The 15237-nt window shown below is 38.0% G+C and overlaps 1 protein-coding gene across 4 annotated transcripts in view; it reads left to right on the forward strand.

Annotated features, from left to right (window-relative positions):
- PTPRZ1 (protein tyrosine phosphatase receptor type Z1) overlaps positions 1-15237 on the forward strand; it is a 185409-nt gene that overhangs the window by 100752 nt on the left and 69420 nt on the right. For all 4 annotated transcript variants that reach the window (XM_047849163.1, XM_047849164.1, XM_047849165.1 and 1 more), the window contains exons 7-8: positions 12343-12500; positions 12651-12801. In XM_047849163.1, the coding sequence (XP_047705119.1) occupies positions 12343-12500; positions 12651-12801 (309 nt within the window). The remainder of the gene's footprint in view (positions 1-12342; positions 12501-12650; positions 12802-15237) is intronic.

The raw sequence follows: 15237 nt of genomic DNA on the forward strand, positions 1-15237 counted from the left end.
TTATTTCCATATATTCGGCAAGGACACCTAAGCTGATTCAGTTGGTAAGTGGTAGGGCCAAAATCTTGATCCAGGTCTGTCCACAAAGTTTGTTCCACTACACTGTGACGATTTGTATGAGTTATGTTTCAGGACATATTTGAAACAGGTCAATTTGATTTGAATGGTTGTTAGATATGATCTGTACAAACTAAATAAGTTAAGTCCTCCTAAAGGTAAATGTTTCTATTTTGAGAATTCTTAGATTAAATCTATTTCAGAGTCTAGAAAACCCCTAGTCCCCAATACACGAGAGGCTCCCTGATACTGGCTCTTAGCCATTGCTGCTGAGAACCTAGAGGACTGAAGGCAGTGCTTGTCTGTGGACAGAGACTCTGCAACTGAAGCTCAGCTCCCAAATCCTGCTCCATATTCTTTATATGATGTTAGTTATTCAAGAAACAACACTTTCAACCATCATCAAGATTATAAAATCTATCTTAGTCCAATGTGGGCTGATGACTCATTTCCTGTATTCCTCTCGAAAAGATGAAAGAACCCATTTCCCTTTCCTTCCCTCATTCCTGCCTTTCTTTTGACCCTATTGTGGTCTTTGTCTATCTCCTTATCTCTCTCCCTACTTATCCTCCCCCTCTTGCTGTCACCCTCCTACAGAAGGGGAGCATCTGATTGGTTGCTCACCGATATGTGCCTAAGTGAATAATGACTGAATGAATGATCACAACTACAGCAGCATTGTCTCAGGTGTGATTCTTGCTTGTGTTAATAATGAGGTGATTCAGATGAAGCAAATGCTTTTGCTAGACACATACTCAAAAAATCGCCTTATTCCAATTTTCTCAAAAGATGGTTGTCTAATTGAAGAGCTCTGGGGTGCCTGGATGCCTCAGTGGGTTGAGCATCTGACTTTGGCTTGGGTCATGAACTCTCGGTTCGTGAGTTTGAACCCCACATCAGGCTCTGTGCTGACAGCTCAGAGCCTGGAACTTGCTTCAGATTCTGTGTCTCCCTCTCTCTCTGCCCCTCCCCCATTCATGTTCTGTCTCTCTCTCTGTCTCTAAAATAAACATTAAACAAAGAAAAGGAAAAAAAAAAAGAAGAGTGCTACTGTAGTTGAAAAGTCCTGTGATATCCAAGACAGAAATTTAGGACATGTATATAAATAACATTTTTATTTTTTTAAGTTTGAGAGAGAGAGAGAGAGAGCGTGCACAGGGGAAGGGCAGAGAGAGAGAGAGAGAGAAAGTCCCAAGCTGACTCCGTGCTGTCAGCACAGAGCCCAACTTGGAGTTCAAACCCTCAAACCGTGAGATCATGACCTCAGCCCAAACCAAGAGTGAGATGTTTAACCAACTGAGCCACCCAGGCACCCCTCTAAATGTTTTTAAAATAAGGTACAAAACAGTTAGCATTTCAAGAAAATTCTCTATTTCCCCTTCCCTATTCAGATCTCACTTCTTTTCTTCCTTTTCTGGCCTGTAGCTCTCCTGGTGTCATTTCATTTCCCACCTAATTTAGCAGTGAGTCAGTGTTTGCCTCCTTACTTAATTAGTATTCTGCACATCCACATTTCCAGAGAACATTTGTAAGATAAATTTTGTCTTCAGCAGAAAAAAAGAAACAATTGTAGCCCATTGATGATTAAGAAGGAGGTTATGGACTTAAAAATTTTTCAGTTAATAAAAGCATAAATCTGAAAATGGGAAATACTCGCATATAAAAAGATTTTCCTCAGTTTCAGAGAACTTGAATCCAAGTCTAAATTCTAATCATTTCACCTTGATATTAGGGAAGAAGACATACTTTTAGAAATTACTAATTAATACATTAAACCAAGCATAACTTGAATTTTCTAACAGATTAAAACTAGATTTAGGTTGTATATACACAACACTATCTGTTCGGTCAAGCAGATTTTCATTTCTAACAGTCAGTCTTAAATTCAGAATGGAAGCAGTTATCTATAACTTTAATTATTACCAGAGTCCCTCCTGCCTTCAAAAGTTTCTGCATTGTAGACAAATTAACATTCAATAATTTAATTTTTAAACAGAAATTTTTTTCTTTGAGGCTTTCTGGATATGTTCAGTCTTCATAGAGTTTAAAGCCAGAATACACTATGAAAATAATCTGGGTTGGTCATTTTATTTTATAATGTAGAAAGTGGGTTCAAAATACTAACATCTTGCAAAGACTTCACTCTGCTTTGGATTTTCAATGCGGGCTGCATGTTTGAATCACCTGGGGATGCTGTCTTGAAAATGTAGATGCCCTATTACTAGAGATTTAAGTTCAAGTGGGCTAGGGTGGGGCCTGCAATACTGCTATTTTTTTTAAAGCTCCCCAGATTATTCAAATAAGGGGTGAAACTACTACCAGGCCCTAGATTATGGAATTCCTCAGTTCTTGTCTTCTCAAAGAATTCAGTTGAAAGACCTGATAGAGAGTTAATGTTGCAAAGGCTTTTTTTTTTTCTTTTAGCAAAAAGTGATAGTACACTCCAGTGACAGAGGAGCAGGCTGACCCAAGGATAGGTGGCAAAGCGCCGAGTTCCTCATTGTGTTCCTTTATGAGGAGTTATTTGTTCCCCTCCCTCCCATCTCGTCATTCTCACTCCACCCTTGGAACTGCCTTGGTTTCCTCCCCTCCAACTTTTGCTGCAAGTTTGTCCTAGTCATTTTCCCAGGAGGGCCTAAGTGCAACCCCTTGGGGGGCGGGCCCTGACCGCACTGCTAATGATATTTTAATTCGTATATGGTGTTTACGTTCATATATGGCTTTTATGATATTATAATAGCCTCGAGGTTGCTAGTGACACAGTCTTTCTTTTTGTTTTTTTTAATTTAATTTTTTATTTTTTAAAATTTACATCCAAATTAGCAGAGAGTGCAACAATGATTTCAGGAGTAGATTCCTTAATACCCCTTACCCATTTAGCCCATCCCCCCTCCCACAACCCCCCCCATAACCCTCAGTTTGTTCTCCAAATGTATGAGTCTCTTATATTTTGTCCCCTTCCCTGTTTTTATATTATTTTTGTTTTCCTTCCCTATGTTCATCTGTTTTGTCTCTTAAAGTCCTCATATGAGTGAAGTCATAGGATTTTTTTGTCTTTCTCTGACTGACTCATTTCACTTAGCATAACACTCTCCAGTTCCATCCACGTAGTTGCAAATGGCAAGATTTCGTTCTTTTTGATTGCCGAGTAATACTCCATTGTATATATATACCACACCTCCTTTTCCATTCATCCATCGATGGACATCTGGGCTCTTTCCATACTTTGGCTATTGTTGATAGTGCTGCTATAAACATGGGGGGGGGTGCATGTGTCTCTTCGAAACAGCATACCTGTATCCCGTGGAAAGATGCCCAGTAGTGCAATTGCTGGGTCATAGAGTAGTTATATTTTTAGTTTTTTGAGGAACCTCCATACTGTTTTCCAGAGTGGCTGTACCAGCTTGCATTGCCACCAACAATGCAAAAGAGATCCTCTTTCTCTGCATCCTCACGAACATCTGTTGTTGCTGAGTTGTTAATGTTAGCCATTCTGACAGGTATGAGATGGTATCTTATTGTGGTATTGATTTGTATTTCCCTGATGATGAGTGATGTTGAGCATTCTTTCATGTGTCAGTTGGTCATCTGGATGTCTTCTTTGGAGAGGTGTCTCTTCATGTCTTTTTCCCATTTCTTCACTGGATTATTTGTTTTTTGGGTGTTGAGTTTGATCAGTTCTTTATAGATTTTGGATACTAACCCTTTATCTGATATGTCATTTGCAAATATCTTCTCCCAATCTGTCGGTTGCCTTTTAGTTTTGCTGATTGTTTCCTTCGCTGTGCAGAAGCTTTTTATTTTGGTGAGGTCCCAGTAGTTCATTTTTGCTTTTGTTTCCCTTGTCTCCAGAGACGTGTTGAGTAAGAAGTTGCTGCAGCCAAGGTCAGAGAGGTTTTTGCCTGCTTTCTCCTCAAGGATTTTGATGGCTTCCTGTCTTACATTGAGGTCTTTCATCCATTTTGAGTTTATTTTTGTGTATGGTGTAAGAAAGTGGTCCAGGTTCAGTTTTTTGCATGTCGCTGTCCAGTTTTCCCAGCACCACTTGCTGAAGAGACTGTCTTTATTCCATGGGATATTCTTTCCTGCTTTGTCAAAGATGAGTTGGCCATACATTTGTGGGTCCATTTCTGGGTTCTCTATTCTGTTTCATTGATCTGAGTGTCTGTTCTTGTGCCAGTACCATACTATCTTGATGATTACAACTTTGTAGCATAGCTTGAAGTCCAGGATTGTGATGCCTCCTGCTTTGGTTTTCTTTTTCAAGATTGCTTTGGCTATTCGGGGTCTTTTCTGGTTCCATACAAATTTTAGGATTATTTGTTCTAGCTGTGTGAAGAATGCTCATGTTATTTTGATAGGGATTGCATTGAATATGTGGATTGCTTTGGGTAGTATTGACATTTTAACGATATTTGTTCTTCCTATCCAGGAGCATGGAATCTTTTTCCATTTTTTTGTGTCTCCTCAATTTCTTTCATAAACTTTCTATAGTTTTCAGTGTATAGAGTTTTCACCTCTTTGGTTAGATTTATTCCTGGGTATTTTATGGGTTTTGGTGCAACTGTAAATGGGATCGATTCCTTGATTTCTCTTTCTGTCACTTCATTGTTGGTGTATAGGAATGCAACCGATTTCTGTGTGTTGATTTTATATCCCGCAACTTTGCTGAAGTCATGAATCAATTATAGCAGTTTTTGGTGGGATCTTTTGGGTTTTCCATATAGAGTATCATGTCATCTGCAAAGAGTGAAAATTTGACCTCCTCCTGGCTGATTTGGATGCCTTTTATTTCTTTGTGTTATCTGAGTACAGAGGCTAAGACTTCTAATACTATGTTGAATAATAGTGGTGAGAGTGGACATCCCTGTCTTGTTCCTGACCTTAGGGGGAAAGCTGTCAGTTTTTCCCCATTGAGGATATTAGCATTGGGTCGTTCATATATGGCTTTTATGATCTCGAGGTATGCTCCTTCTATCCCTACTTTCTTGAGGGTTTTTATCAAGAAAGGATGCTGTATTTTGTCAAATGCTTTCTCTGCATCTATTGAGAGGATCATATGGTTCTTGTCCTTTCTTTTACTGATGTGATGAATCATGTTAACTGTTTTGCAGATATTGAACCAGCCCTGCATCCTAGGTATAAATCCCACTTGGTAGTGGTGAATAATTTTTTTTAATGTATTGTTGGATCCAGTTGGCTAATATCTTGTTAAGGATTTTTGCATCCATGTTCATCAGGGAATTTGGTCTATAATTCTCCTTTTTAGTGGGATCTCTGTCTGGTTTTGGAATCAAGGTAATGCTGGCTTCATAGAAAGAGTTTGGAAGTTTTCCTTCCATTTCTATTTTTTGGAACAATTTCAAGAGAATAGGTGCTAACTCTTCCTTAAAGGTTTGGTAGAATTCCCCTGGAAAGCCAGCTGGCCCTGGACTCTTGTTTTTTGGGAGATTTTTGATTACTAATTCGATTTCCTTACTGGTTATGGGTCTGTTCAAATTTTCTGTTTCTTCCTGTTTCAGTTTTGGTAGTGTATGTGTTTCTAGGAATTTGTCCATTTCTTCCAGATTGCCCATTTTATTGGCATATAATTGCTCATAATATTCTCTTATTATTGTTTGTATTTCTGCTGTGTTGGTTGTGATCTCTCCTATTTCATTCTTGATTTTATTTATTTGGGTCCTTTCCTTTTTCTGTTTGATCAAACTGGTTAGTGGTTTATCAATTTTGTTAGTTATTTCAAAGAACCAGCTCCGGTTTCATTGATCTGTTCTACTGTTTTTTTGGTTTCCATAGCATTAATTTCTGTGCTAATCTTTGTTATTTTCTTTCTTCTGCTGGTTTGGGGTTTTATTTGCTGTTCTTTTTACAGCTTCTTAAGGTGGAAGGTTAGGTTGTGTATGTGAGATCTTTCTTCCTTCTTCAGGAAGGCCTGGATGCTATATACTTTCCTCTTATGACTGCCTTTGCTGCATCCCAGAGGTTTTTGGCTGTGGTGTTATCATTTTCATTGACTTCCATATACTTTTTAATTTCCTCTTTAACTTCTTTGTTAGCCCATTCATTCTTTAGAGATGTTCTTCGGTCTCCAAGTATTTGTTACCTTTCCAAATTTTTTTCTTGTAGTTGATTTTGAGTTTCATAGTGTTGTCGTCTGCAAATATGCATGGTATGATCTTGATCTTTTTGTGTCCCAGTATGTGGTCTATTCTGGAGAATGTTCCGTGTGCACTGGAGAAGAATGTATATTCTGCTGCTTTAGGATGAAATGTTATGAATATATCTGTCAAGTCCATCTGGTCCAGTGTGTCATTCAAAGCCATTGTTTCCTTGTTGGTTTTTTGATTAGATGATCTGTCCATTGCTGTGAGTGGGGTGTTGAAGTCTCCTACTATTATGGTATTATTGGTACTATGGTACTATAGTATGTATGGTACTATGGTACTATAGTACATATGGTATTATATGGTATTATGGTACTATTGATGAGTTTATGTTTGTGAGTAATTGATTTTATATATTTAGTGCTCTCTCATTTGGCACATAAATGTTTGCAATTGTTAGGTCTTCTTGGTGGATAGACCCCTTGATTATGATATAATGCCTTTCTGCATCTCTTGATACAGTCTTTATTTTAAAGTCTAGATTGTCTGATATAAGTATGGCTACTCTGACTTTCTTTTGTTGACCATTAGCATGATAGATGGTTCTCCATCCCCTTATTTTCAGTCTGAAGGTGTCTTTAGGTCTAAAGTGGGTCTCTTGTAAACAGCATATAGATGGATCTTGTCTTCTTTTCCATTCTGTTACCCTGTGTCTTTTGATTGGAGCATTGAGTCCATTGATGTTTAGAGTGAGCACTGAAAGATATGAATTTATTGCCATTATGATGCTTGTAGAGTTGGAGTTTCTGGTGGTGTTCTCTGGTCCTTTCTAATCTTTTGTTGCTTTTGGTGTGTATATATATATATATATATATATATATATATATATATACACACACACACACATTATTTTTTTTTCATCTTTTCTCCCCTCAGAGAGTACCCCTTAACATTTCTGCAGGGCTGGTTTAGTGGTCACCAACTCCTTTAATTTTTGTTTGTCTGGGAAACTTTTTATCTCTCCTTCTATTTTGAAGACAGCTTTGCTGGATAAAGAATTCTTGGCTGCATATTTTTCTGATTCAGCACACTGAGTATATCCTGCCACTCCTTTCTGGCCTGGCAAGTTTTTGTGGATAGGTCTGCTGCAAGTCTGATATGTCTTCTCTTGTAGGTTAGCGACTTTTTTTCCCTTGCTGCTTTCATGATTCTCTCCTTGCTTGCGTATTTTGTGAATTTGACTATGATATGCCTTGTTGATGGTCAGTTTTTGTTGAATCTAATGGGGATCCTCTGTGCTTCCTGTATTTTGATGTCTGTGTCTTTCCCCAGGTTAGGAAAGTTTTCCGCTATGATTTGCTCACATAACCCTTCTACCCCCATTTCTCTTCCTTCCTCTTCTGGGACCCCTGTGATTCTGATGTTGTTTCCTTTTAATGAGTCACTGATTTCTCTAATTCTTAGACTGTGCTCTTTTGCCTTAATCTCCCTCTTTTTCTGCTTCATTATTCTCCATAAGTTTGTCCTCTATGTCGCTGATTCTCTGTTCTGCCTCATCCATCCTTGCCTCTGCTGCATCCATCCATGATTGCAGCTCAGTGATAGCATTTTTTTTTTTCATCCTGACTAGTTTTTACTTCTTTTATCTCCGCAGAAAGGGATTCTAATCTATTTTCAACTGCCTCTAGTATTCTTTTTATCGTGATTCTAAATTCTGGTTCAGACATCTTGCTTGTATCTGTGTTGGTTAAATCCCTGGCTGTTGTTTCTTCTTGCTGTTTCTTTGGAGTAAATTCCTTCATTTTGTCATTTTGAAGGGAGAAAAGGAATTAATGAGGTAGAAAAATTAAAATTTAAAGAATTAAAATTAAAAAAATATTAAAATTGAAAAATTGAAAACACACGCACACAAAAAATGAATAAATGATGTTAGATCCTGAGTGTGTTTTGGTCTGGATGTTGAAAGTGGTTTGATAGATTAGAGAAAAAAGGCGCGGGGGGGGGGGGAGGAAGGAAATCTTTTGAGAATCTGAAAAATTGAATACACTGAAGTAGACTAAAATGAGATGATGGAGTAAAATAGAATTTGAAAAAATTTACATGAAACTAAAGAATATAGTAGAAAAAAATTAAAAAGCTTTAAATAAAAATTAAAAATAAAAATGAATTTTTTCTCTTTCTGTATTGAATAAGAAAAGAAAACAAAAAAGAAAAAAGAAAAAAAATCATTTGAAAATTTGAAAGTGAATACACTGTAGTAGACTAAAATATAACAAGGGGAATAAAATAGAATTTGGAAAAGTTTACATAGAAGTAAAAAATATAGTAAAAATAAAAATTAAAGAAAAACATTTTTAATAGAAATTGAAAAGAAAAATGAAGTTTTTCTCCCTCTGTATTCAAGAACAAGAAAAGAAACTAAAAAGAGAAAAAAGAAAAGAAAAAAAAGTAAATCGTTTGAAAATTTGAAAAAATTAACACACTGAAGTAGACTACAATAAAATGATGCAAGTAAAATTGAATTTGAAAAGTTACACAAAAGTAAAAAATATAGAAATAAAAATTAAGGAAAAATATTTTTAATAAAAATTAAAAATAAAAATGAATTTTTTCTTTCTGTATTCAAGAAAAAGAAAAGGAGTGAAAAAGAAAAAAAAAGAAAGAAAATTGAATAGATGGACCTGCTAACAGATTGAAATAGGACTGAAATTACTTTGTTTTCCCCTAGAAGTCAGACTATGAATGCTTTCTAGTCTATAAACTAAGCAGGGGGTGAGACTTGTGTTCTTGAAGAGCGAGGTTGGCCCAGTTGGGCGGGGCTTTGTGTAACGGCTCCATTCTCCACTAGATGGTGCTGCTAGCCTACTGGGGTGTTGTGTTGTGGTGCTCATAGGTGCATATGTGCATGTGCGGGAGCAGTGAAAATGGCGGTACCCAGCTACCCAGTCTCTAGTTTTGGAACTCTGTTCTCCCGGATCATCAATTGCTCACCCGTCCTCTGTCTTCAGCTTTTGTCCACTCCCCGCTTTTTCATTGTCTGTGGCCAAGCACCAGGAAGTACCTCTCTCCTGAGTTTTGTCTCAGATGCGGCTGTTTTCCACGGCCCCTTACTTCTGAAGGACTGTGGCTTTGACCCTTTCTGCCCTTCTGCAGCGGGGGGGTCTCACTGAGCAATGGCCAAATGCCAGCCACACCCAGGAAAGTTCGCATTACTGTGCTGCTGCTGAAACCCAGAGACTGCAGCCAGGTGCCAGCCCGCCCCAGAAAAAGTTTGAGAGATAGTGTAGCAGCAGCATTTCAGGAATTATGGAAAATCACAACACACATCTGACACCAGGCTTCACCCTTAAGGACCTTGTTCCAGCACCAGCAAATGTGACCATTCTCTGGGGTCTGCAGGGACCAGGTGGCCTCAACAGTCTCTACCAAATGTTCTTCCAGCAGTGGAATCGCTTTTCCCTGTGTGGCCCAAGAACCTCCCAGACCCCACTCCGCTCCTGGGGATTTGCCCTTCCCAGCGGAGCATCTCCAGGTATCAAGCTGCAGAGCTACAGACTCTGTGCTCCCCTTGTTTACAGTCTTAATGGAATTTAAACACTCTCCTTTCTCCTTTCTCCCTTTTTAGTTTAGTCCCTGTAGCTATTTCCACTTTTCCACTTTTGACTCCAGCTGCCTTTGGGGAGAGATGCTTTTCCAGTATTCTCCCCCCATCTCCATCCTCTCTCCGCCTGCAAAAGAGGCTCCCTGCCCACTGCAGCTTCTCTCTCCCCAAGTTCACCTCTCTGTGCCACATACCTGTTGAGTTCTGTGGTTCAGGTTGTGCAGATTGTTGTGTTAATCCTCAGATCAGTTTTCTAGGTGTGCAGGATGGTTTAGTGTTGGTCTGGCTGTATTTCATGGGCGTGAGACACACAAAAAACTTCCATGCTGTTCTGCCATCTTGGTTTCTCAGGCTTGTCGTGACACAGTCTTTCTTAACTGCACATGTTCCAAAGTTAAGGCAGTCCCTGGAGCCCATATCTCCTGCTTATGGGTCTGTGGTGTACCACACAAGGGCTTGGTCTGAGGGAGATGGGGTGGACTCTGGGTACAGACATGTGATTTCTGGCAATTTCCCATCGTCATCCTCCTACTTCCCCTTCCTGTCATGTCTGTCTAACTACCTCGTCTGACAAAACTACCACTCTACACTGTGCTATCTCACTAAGAATAGATTAAATAGGTCTCGGGGGCTACTTCTTAATGACATAAGTCTACTACAAAGAACAGAGGACGTGCATGCATTGAGCTAGATAGTTAGGATGGGTAAATGAGTTAGACACAGATCTTGCTGATAAGCAGATTGCTGCCTATATGAGTGAGGGCAGGTACACTAAAGGCCAAATGGCTGTTGATAAGTGCTGTTGGAAAGGTCCAAAAGCAAAAATGGGATCATTCATGGAGACAGATATAATTGGATTGTTTGAGAGTTGCAAGGCCAGATATGCCACTTAGGAAAGCTCTACTAAATTTTTAAAGGAATTCTCTATTCTGGATAAAAAGTATAATACACACACACACACACACACACACACACACACAACATATATGTAAAATATACTTTCCACCCTTTGTTTTACCATTTATTCCCTTAATAGTGACTATTGATAAATAGGTAAATATTGATAAACAGATCTTAATTATCATGTACTAAAATTTATCATTTTTCCCTTTGTAATTAACAATTTTTGTGTACCATTTCAGAAATCTCAGCCTACCTTAAGGTAATAAAGTGAATTTTCTGTTTTCCTCTGAAAGTTTTACTCTCCTGTTCACATTTAGATCCACTAAATCTAGATCTGCTAGATGTATTTAGAACTCATGTGCTTAAGATGTGAAGTAGGGAATCATGATTCACTTTTTTCCGTAAGGATACCCAAGTGATACAGCACTCTTTACTGCAAAGGCAGTCCATTCCAACTACATAGTAATTTTTCCTGTCCTAAAGAAAAAAAGTGACATACATAAAGTGACTATATATGTATGGATCTGAGTTCTCTTTTCTCTTTCACTGTTCCCTTTGTCTGTCTTTGCATGCATATTTCACTATCATGACTTCTATAGTTTTATATAATCGGTTTTCCTACCTGGTAATGAAAGTCGTACAGTAGCTGTTATTGTTCAAGATTGTTTTAACTTTTCATTTCCATTTAAATTTTTAAATCAGCATGTCAGTAAACACATTCTGTATAAAACACATGTGTATAAAAGCCTCTGGGATTTTGATAAGATTTTTTGACTCCATAAATCAATTTGGGGGCAGTCAACACCTGTACAATACTAACTCTTCCAACCCATGAACTTGGTATTTCTCATAATTTTAATTTCCCATAATTTTAATTTTTACTTAATTCTCTTAAGAAAGTTTTATAATTTTTAATATAGATGTTGTTCACATCATTTGTTAGATTTACCTGTATTTGATACTGTGTTGTTATTATGAGTTATATTGTTTTAAATTGCATTTTCTATTGTTTCGTACTGGTACATAGCAATATAATTAATTTTTGTATATGGGTCTTATGTGCAGTGACTTTACTAAATGCATTTACTAATTCTGATAGTTTGTAAATTCAATATCATACATGTACAATCATGCATTTGCAAAATATGATGGTATCATTTCTTCATATCCAATCTTTATGACTTTTTTCTTTATTGTACTGGCCCAGTCCTCCAATTCAATGTTAATCAGAAATGGTGATAGCAGGATGTTTTTGTCTCATTCTTTATCTCTAGGAGAAAGCTTTCCCAATCGGTCATCCTTAAATACAATGTTTGTCATAGGCTTTGGAAGATAATCTTTGCCAGAATAAGGTTTTGTTGTTTTTCGCAAACTGGTATTAAGTCTTCTCAAGTGATTTTACTGTATCTGTTAACATGGTTATATGATTTCTGAATATCTTTTATATGTAAAATAATCTCTCCAGGATCTTACTAATATAACCTATGTAGTTGTGTATGTAAGGAAATTCAGAATATGTTGGTTTTATCACCATTTTTGAAATATACCTAAAATATTCTTAAAATTTCATTTCTGATTAAATTTGTAACAAACCATATGTCTCTGTTTCATAGAAGCTTTGAACCGCTGAGTTCCAGTGTTGAGATCCCAACTGAGATATATGTTGTTACTTTGTAGGGAAACAGTCTGCATTAGATCCCTTCATATTGCTGAACCTTCTGCCAAACTCAACTGACAAATATTACACTTACAATGGCTCATTGACATCTCCTCCCTGCACAGACACTGTTGACTGGATTATTTTTAAAGATACAGTTAGCATCTCTGAAAGCCAGGTAATCTTGGAAATTCAAACAAATGCAATCATTCAAAGCAATAAAAATAATTAGTTTCTAAGCTTTACTACCAAATATCTATTTTAAAGCATTTACAGATGCCTTTGAATCAGATATGTTAAATTATATGTTAAATGATCTTTTCCCCAGTTGGCTGTTTTTTGTGAAGTTCTTACAATGCAACAGTCTGGCTATGTCATGCTGATGGACTACTTACAAAATAATTTTCGAGAGCAACAATACAAATTCTCTAGGCAGGTGTTTTCCTCATACACTGGAAAGGAAGAGATTCATGAAACAGGTATGTATTGAAATATAATTTTTCTACTACTTTTACAGATTTTATGTTGTAGGCGGTAATTGTGGAATAATGGAAAATATACAAGACTTAGATATTTAGAAATATTTGATTATTAGCTTTGTCACTTTAGATAAGCCGTTTAACTTCTCTGAATCTCAATTACCACATTTATAAAATAACATTTAAAAATAGCTGTTCCTCCCCACATGAATAACCCCATTTTGCAGATGAGAAAAACTGAGATTCAATAACGAAAGTGATTTTTTTAAAACGCGTGGTAATAGATAGCAAAGCCACATACACCTTCCAAATTCACTCCATGGTGTTTGCCTGTGCTAAGAGCTCTAGGAAATGAATGATTAAGAAGCCGTGGTGTGCAGAGCTTGAGGAGATCACTTCTAGTTGGGGTAGTCAAGAGCCTCTGCGAGGGAATGACATTTGAGTGGAGTCTTGGTGCGTGATTTGGGTTTTAAGGTGCTCACGTCTGTGTTGGCAGCTCCAAGGCAAGAGCATAGCATGAAGTAGGGATTGAAAGCAAATGCACTGAATTATTAATGAATACAAAGGGAGTTTTTCCCCCCAGTTTCCTTCTTTGGGAGAAAAGAAGTTTGTCGACCCAAGCAATGGAGAGGACTCCAGGGGGAAAGTCTCCAGAGTGCCCTTTGTGTCTTTTGAAGTTGACACAACAGGCAGAAGCCTTTGAAAATGTCCAGAGGACATAATCAAATGCATCTACTGACTTTTCCTTTTCAGTTTATACTGATAGTGTACTGGTTAATGAAAGAAATAGGTGACATGGCCTTTGCTTTGGGGACTTAAAACATTTCCAAGTACATGGCCATCTTTGATTTCAGCTGTACATTCTGTGTCTCCCTCTCTCTCTGCCCCTCCCCCGTTCATGCTCTGTCTCTCTCTGTCCCAAAAATAAATAAAAAAACGTTGAAAAAAAAATTTAAATGTTTAAAAAAAAAAAAAAAGGGTGCGCCTGGGTGGCGCAGTCGGTTAAGCATCCGACTTCAGCCAGGTCACGATCTCGCGGTCCGTGAGTTCGAGCCCCGTGTCAGGCTCTGGGCTGATGGCTCGGAGCCTGGAGCCTGTTTCCGATTCTGTGTCTCCCTCTCTCTCTGCCCCTCCCCCGTTCATGCTCTGTCTCTCTCTGTCCCAAAAATAAATTAAAAAACGTTGAAAAAAAAATTTAAATGATTTCAGCTGTACAATGAATTTTTGGCCATCTAAAGTATTAATCTAATAATCATCTTCTTTTGAAGATTAGTATTAAAAAAGCATGTTTTTAAAAAACATTACATGTTTTAATGTACCGTTTGTGAGAATTACTTATCCTTTAACAACAACAACAAAATAGAGCCCAAGACAACAGTGATGAATAGCTACATTTAACGTGACAATGAGTTTCTAGTTAAATTGCCCCCAAAGGAAGAAATCTCATTACATTTCTACCAGCAATACTAAATACTATAACATTCTGTCTGGTAAATAATAGACAATTGATTAGGAAAAAAAAAAACTAGATTTAACCATCTCCTTTTAGAAAATATAATGTACCACATAACAAATTAAATAAATATGATTTTTTTGTTATGTACTTTTGTCAGTTGTATTTTATTAAAACTCTTCAGTCGCTCTCCATTGCTTTTAGAATAAAATCGAAACCACTCATCATTACATGGTAGGTCCCTTTTAGCACCTATGAGTCTTAGCGTTTACTCCCTGCCACTAGCTTCCTTCTCTCGTACTGAACTCTTGGACATCCCCTGAAGAAGGAAGGCCACATTCTCCTAGGTTACATCCCCTGAAGAAGCAAGACCACATTCTCCTAGGTTACATCCCCTGAAGAAGGAAGGCTACGTTCTCCAAGGTTACATCCCCTGAAGAAAGGAAGGCCACATTCTCCAAGGTTACATCCCCTGAAGAAAGGAAGGCCACGTTCTCTGAGGTTACATCCCCTGAAGAAGCAAGACCATGTTCTCCTAGGTTATATCCCCTGAAGAAAGGAAGACCACATTCTCTGAGGTTACATCCCCTGAAGAAAGGAAGGCCATGTTCTCCTAGGTTACATCCCCTGAAGAAAGGAAGACCACATTCTCTGAGGTTACATCCCCTGAAGAAAGGAAGACCACATTCTCTGAGGTTACATCCCCTGAAGAAAGGAAGGCCACGTTCTCCGAGGTTACATCCCCTGAAGAAAGGAAGGTCACATTCTCCGAGGTTACATTTTACATGCTGTTTCCTTGCCGTGGCATGTTCCTCCCTGCTGTTTCACTTGTTTCCCTCCTCCTCATTCTTCAAGACTCAAGCAGACTTTGCATCCACGGGGGAACCATCCCCCTCTATCTCCATCCTCATCAAGTCTGCCTGTGGCCCTGGCATAGGACTGTGCACTCGTGAAGGTGCCATAGTCATAAAGTACAAATCAAC

This window comes from Prionailurus viverrinus, chromosome A2 (genome assembly GCF_022837055.1).
Source record: "Prionailurus viverrinus isolate Anna chromosome A2, UM_Priviv_1.0, whole genome shotgun sequence".
NCBI classification, from domain to species: Eukaryota; Metazoa; Chordata; class Mammalia; order Carnivora; family Felidae; genus Prionailurus; species Prionailurus viverrinus.